This window comes from Gekko japonicus, unplaced genomic scaffold (genome assembly GCF_001447785.1).
Source record: "Gekko japonicus isolate JY-2015 unplaced genomic scaffold, Gekko_japonicus_V1.1 scaffold2395, whole genome shotgun sequence".
NCBI lineage: Eukaryota > Metazoa > Chordata > Lepidosauria > Squamata > Gekkonidae > Gekko > Gekko japonicus.
In genome coordinates, this window is record NW_015167607.1 from 179,561 (window position 1) to 186,211 (window position 6,651).

The following is a 6,651-nucleotide window of genomic DNA, read 5'->3' on the forward strand; positions in this document are numbered from 1 at the left end:
TGTGGCAACCATGAAAGTAAGTAAAAAAAATCAAGACATAGACGATTAAAAATATAGTCCTTTCCCTAGTCTAAAATGAACCAAATAGGATTTTTGTTTCTGTCAAGAGCTTTGGCGGACATTAGACTGAATTAAAATTAATTTAACAGTGTATACGAAATTAAAGTATGAATCAAGGCTATTTTAATGCATCTGGAAAATGTCTCCTCTCTTGCAGTTCTCAAATACTTTGCAGTGAGCCAGCTGATTGATTTGCCAAGCTAATACTGGAGGGAACAGACTTTCAAACCTAGGGGAAGAAAGACTCTTTGGAAAAGGTTAAATAGAATTCAGTTACTCTCTCAGATGTTCTAAGGTATTCTGAAGGCTTAACAGTAATTTTTGTTTGCTTTATTTCAAAAGCAGTGCTCTTTGCATCCATCTTGCCTTTCCCACAAGAGGACTGCAACATTATGAGATGATGTTCCGCAAATTAAACATCAACCTTCCGAGTGCAGAGCTTTAGGTTTTCAGTAACTCGGGCTCGTGTTACAATCAACTTCATTACTATTTATAATAAAAGGCTTGGGGAATTGGATATTTAATTTCTACTAATTTTAAGGATGAATTACAATCATCTCACTCATTTATTAAACTAAGAAAAAACAACAAAGTACGCATTTTTCTTCCTCCAAAGGGAGAGTACAAGTTACTAAGTAAAATAAAGCTAATTGTGAATCAAAGAATCACGTCTTTTGTTATCTTGCTTACTGCCACAGTAAACACACTTCCTTTTTGTAAAATGAAAGCTATAAAATGGCAAGGTATCTGTGTGCGGTGGTGGAAAATGCCAGCAAGTCACAACTGACTTAAGAACATAAGAACATTAGAGACGCCAATATTGGATCACACCAAAGGCTCATCCAGTCCAACACTCTGTGTCACACAGTGGCCAGAAATACCAGTGCCATCAGAAGGTCCACTAGTGGGGCCAGGACATTAGAAGCCCTCCCACTGTTGACCCCCCCCCCAGCACCAAGAAGACAGAGCATCACTTGCCCCAGAGCCCCTATCTATACCTTGTGGCTAATAGCCACTGATGGACCTCTGCTCCATATGCTTATCTAATTCCCTTTTGAAGCCGTCCATGCTTGTAGCACCCACCACTTCCTGTGGCAGTGAATTCCAAGTGTTAATCACTGTTAAAAGTAGATATGGGAGGGCCTATGTGGCTCTCGTCAGATGCGGCACGTCATCTTTCCTCTGCTGCGAACTAATAATACAAACTGGGTGATGGGAGTTCCTACCACAAGGTTCCCCGAGCCCACAAACGGCAACCAATTAAATGAGGAGGTAGGGAAGTTTGCTCTGTATTAATGACACATAGCACATTTAGTACATACTATCTGGGAAGAAGAGCTTAATTTGCGTCCAGCAGCACCTTAGAGACGGACAGGATTGTGTGTGTGTGGGGGGGGGGGGATTAAGCTTTCAAGAGTCAAAGCTCCCTTTGTCAGATACCCGATGAAGGTATCTGATGAGGGGAGATTTGACTCTTGAAAGCTTATGCCCTTCAAACTTTTCCTGTCTCTAAGGTGCTGCTGGATTCGAATGAAGCTGGTCTGCTGCAGGACCAACATGGCTACCCTCTGAAGCTACCCGGGGGGGGGGGGGGATGCCGCATGAAGGATGCAACATGCAATCGATCCATTTGCTATTTCCCAGGTCATCTGGAAAAGGTAACAGGAAACACCAAGAGACAACTAGCACATTAAAGACTAAAGATGCTGGGGGTTAAACCTGGGACCTTCTGCATGCCAAGCAGAGGCTCTAACACTGAGCCATGACCTTTATACTGGCAAGACATTTCTACTGTTCTCCCCTTTCTTCTCATTACACTAGCTACATTTTTAACAGCTAGATTATATCTTTTTTGGGGGGGCACATGATCTATATCATAAGCTTACGGAGAGCCTGCTTTCCAACAAACACTGGATCTCCTGATGCACTCTTCTTCTTCTTCCTCTTCCTGCAACAGGGAGCACATGAGTCCAACGCCTGCACCTTATTTCATCCCAGAGAGCAAGTAGCGTTTGAATAGGCTCTCTAGTTGAACCCCACCTTTATATTACAGCTCTGTTCTGTTTGTTTTCTTCTGCGACACTGTCTATTTGGAGTGGTCTCCCTGCCATTCTTTTGCCATGCATGCCCTTTATCCCTTTCTGCTTTTGACAAAGCTCCTCATCCATGCTAGAAATGATATCAGTGACTACCTTCCCTAGCAATTTTTAATGACCAGCAACTCCATCCAAATACCTATATCTTCTACGTTTCCTTTTCACTCACATCCCACATCCCTTTACTTTTTCATTCTTCTAGATTATAAACTACAGGCAGTGAACCATCTATCACCCTCATTAGACATGGCCTAGGGATGATTTAGGGTGTTAATAATCAATAAATAGAAATGACCTGGGACTGATGCACATGAAAAGACTCCCTCTTCCCATATGAACCAGAACAATCATCTTCAGAGGTCCTCCTTTCAGTGCCCCATCTCAGGGACAAAGTGGGTCGCTATCAGAGATGGTGGTTTTTCTGCTGTAACACCCTGTGTCCGGAACTCCCTACCCAAAACTCTTTGCCTGACACCAAGCCTGTTGAACTTTAGGCACCAGCTGACCACAGCCATATTTGCCCGGGCTTCTAATGGAGTACTCATGGTTGACCTTCTGTTGCTTTCCAAAACTGTTTTTATGTCTGCCCCAATTCAGCTCTACTAGCACCTTAAAGACTAACGAAATTTGTGGCAGGGTATGAACTTCCATGTGTCACTGCTCACTTCTTCAGATACAGCTAGAATGTGAGTCAATTGTCCTTATATCTTGGAGAGTGGAGTGATTTCAGACACCAAATTACAACAGCAGGCAAATGACAATAGCAGGTGTGATTAGATTAGGTGTGATATGCCGAGGTAGTAGGCGTGGAGGACAGGAAACCAAGGTCTTGATTCAGTCCAGGAGGATGCACTGCCTTGAGCTTCATTATCAGTTGCAATTCAGCAGTCTCTCTTTCTAATCTGCATTTGAAATTCCTTTGTAAGTGAACTGCTACTCTTAGGTGAGCAACTGAATGTCCTGGAAGGTTAAAAATGTCCCCCCACTGGTTTTTGAATGTTGTGGTTTCTAATGTCCATTTATTTTTTGTTGTAGGGACTGGCCTATTTGTCCAATGTAGATGGATGAAAGGGCACTGCTGACATATGATGGCATAAATTACATTAGAGAATGAGCAGGAGCTTGAACCTGAGTTGTTTTGGCTGATGTTGCTAGGTCCACTGATTCAGCTCTGATATTTATTGCTTTACTGGGTTTATTGCTTTAGTTTTTATTGCTTTTTGCCACTGCTTTTTGCTGTTATAGAGTTGATTTGTGTGTGGGGAGGTGTTTTATTGTTGTTATTCTTATGTAATGTAATTATGTCTCCTCACTGTGGGGTTTTCAAGGCAAAAGATGTTCAGAGGTGGTTGGTCACCGCCTCCCTCTGAGTCTGGGGTGATGGCACGCCGTGTCCACAGAGAGGGCTCTGAGTGCCACCTCCGGCACCCATGCCATAGGTTCGCCACCACTGGCCTAGGATGATTTAGGGTCTTAATAATCAATAAATAGAAATGACCTGGGTTGATTTGTGTGTGGGGAAGTGTTTTATTGTTGTTACTCTTATGTAATGTAATTATGTTAATGTAAATTTCTGAGCGCTTTTAGTTGAGAGTGCAGGATATAAAAGTTATTTTAAAAATGACAGATCAGGCAGAACTACATAACCCATGGTGCAGAAAGAGTAATAAATTAACAAGCTTTACTTTTCTCTGTAACTCTTCTGAAATAGCAGAACAGGGTTTTCAATTTCTCAGGCTTCCTTGGTGAACGTCCTTCGAACAACCTGAGAAAAGTAAAAATTAAGATAATTGAATGTCAGTAAGTAAAAGACGTAAAAAGTAGTGACTGAAGTGCTAGTACAATTAATTGAAACACAGAAACACAGAGTTGGAAGGAACCTCAAGGGTCATCTAATCCAACCCCCTACACAATGCAGGAGATCCACAGCTATCCCCCCCACCCCCCTACTTCCTCTATGCCCAGAGCAAGGCCCAGAGCAAGGCAAAAACCCTCCAGGATCCCTTTGTAGCAACAGCTATAATATAGAAGTGAAGGCAGAAAATATCAGTTAAAGACAGCTTAATATGGAGCACAACAGTTCCTCATGCATTAAAAAAAAAACCTACTGAAAAAGCTTTCATATCTGGCTCTTGATTATCCAGGATACTCAAGTTAACCAACATTACCCAGAGGAAAAGTTCTCCACCACTCAGCCACCATAGCAGTATGTCTTTGGGCATGTGCATGCCCCACTCCCAGGGCTCTACTGGTAGCAGGAGCTCCTTTGCATATTAGGCCACACACCTCTAGTGTAGTCAATCCTCCAAGAGCTTACAATAGCCCCAGTAAGAAGAGCTCTGTAAGCTCTTGGTCTCCGGATTGGTGCTGCCATGAATTTATTGATTGGTGAATTTATTGATTGCACATAATTTTGAATTTATTTATAAGGCACAATTTCTGGTCAGAGGAAGACATATTGTTGAAACGGCAGCACCAATCCGGAGACCACCGTCCCGCCTTTTCGCTTCTGTTTCTATTGTATTATCTTCTGTAATAATCACTTCAGAAATTAATGTTTTCTTAACTTGAACCAGAACCAGAACAAAGTTTGAGTCCAGTGGTTCCTTTAAGACCAACAAAGTTTATTCTGGGTATAACCTTTTATCTGCACGAGAAATGGACAAATTGACAAGGAAACTTAACAACAAAGAAGATGAAGACTTTTTTTGCAGACTGGATGGACTTTAAAGAGTATCTAGAGAAATATCGGGGTGTTAAGAACAATTTATTGTGCTTTAATAATTATTAAGAATAGAATGTGTAAAGAGTTGAACAGAAGACGATGGTAGTTAAAGAAATGCTACCTATGAGATAGAATATAATGAAAAAGACAGTTAAAATAATAATCACATATTAAACTTTGTTTTAGGAGGAAGGATTAGACGAGAAAGGAAATTAGGTAGGGGTGGGACCACTGCGGGAAGCCCGGAGAAGGGGAGGGAGGGAACAAGGGGAAAGAGCTATAATAGAAATGAGGGAATGTGGTTATGACCCGACAATAGAATGTTTTTTTTTAAAAAAAGCTTTTGTCTGCACGCACACTTCTCTAGATAAACGCACGCACATGGCAGCTTATACCCAGGATAAAACTTTGTGTCTTGAAGGTTTCTCCTGGTCTCAAACTTTGTTCTGTTGCTTCACACCAGCATGGCTGTGCCCACCTAGCTTGGAATCAGCACGTTAGAGCCCCTTTCCCTTCCATGAACAAGAAAATGCTGCTACATTTCCGTTTATCAAAGAGGAGTTGGGACTCTTACGTGAATTCACCTTTCAGATCGTGCTCCTGTCATCAGACCATTCCTGAGAACAGTTATTTGTGAAGTCTACCCGAGTTTGTGAAGACCCGAGTGTGCGCCGCATGACGGAGTGAGCTCCCGTCTCTAGTTCCAGCTCCTGCCAACCTGGCAGTTCGAGAGCAAGAAATTGCCAGTAGATAAATAGGGACCACTTCGGTGGGATGGTAACAGCGTTCCGTGCGCCTTGGCGTTTAGTCATGCCGGCCACATGACCACGGAAACGTCTTCGGACAGCGCGGGCTCTTTGGCTTTGAAACGGAGATGAGCACCGCAACCCTAGAGTCGGACTCGACTGGCTTTCGAGCAAGGGAACCTTTACCGTTACCTTACAGAGGCACATGTACCTGCTTTAGAGTCTCGACTAATTCTAGAATATCTCGAGATCCATCAACATTCCCCCAAGACAAGAATTACTGTTACTGATTCATGCTTCAATGGTCCAGTTAAAAAGGAGAAACAAGAGCATCCTTGAGACATTCCCTTTTCTTTACTGTGATTTGAAGCTTTGAAAAACTCTAAAGTTACCTAGTTTTTCTGAAAAGGAATTCTTTCACGGGCCAAGTAATAGAAACCCTCTATTTCAGACATAAAGGGAGTACAATAAAAGATGACATAATTCTTCCTCTGTCATCCACCTTCCAGCAGCCTGGGCTTGGATGGCTTAATTTGATTTCACACAAGGCAGAATGGCATCTCAAAGCAATATGGATAATGCAATTTGTCCAGAGGGAAGAACTCTGAGGATTTCAGGTCCACAATGCCTCCCACCAATGTTCGCTAAAAGTAACCAGAGATCGTGAAAGACCTGGGGGGGGGGGGGGGCATCTTTAAAAAGCTGTTCTTAAAAATATAGAAATATCTGCTTGGACAAGAGAGTTGTGCAGTATTATCCAGCCAATCCCATTGGGCTGAAAGGCAGACAAGCGGCTATATAAAAAAAAACAGCCTTCAGGTGAAGTTTGATTTTCAGAGTGGAAATAAATTTTTTAAAAACTGTTCTGGGGAAAAAATGACTTGTGTGAATACTACAGCATGAAAAAGGATACAAGTTTTAAAATATTAATTTTACTTGGAAATATTTAATCAGGGTAACAACAAAAAAATCGAGGTACCATTCCAGATGACTGATCTGGCATTAATTATATATATATATATAT

General features: G+C 42.0%; 1 protein-coding gene across 1 annotated transcript in view; it reads right to left on the reverse strand.

Moving 5' to 3' along the window:
• Positions 1-6,651, reverse strand: part of PARG (poly(ADP-ribose) glycohydrolase) — a 114,748-nt gene that overhangs the window by 35,801 nt on the left and 72,296 nt on the right. Inside the window, exon 12 of the mRNA XM_015414006.1 lies at positions 3,842-3,921. Within this exon, the coding sequence (XP_015269492.1) occupies positions 3,842-3,921 (80 nt within the window). The remainder of the gene's footprint in view (positions 1-3,841; positions 3,922-6,651) is intronic.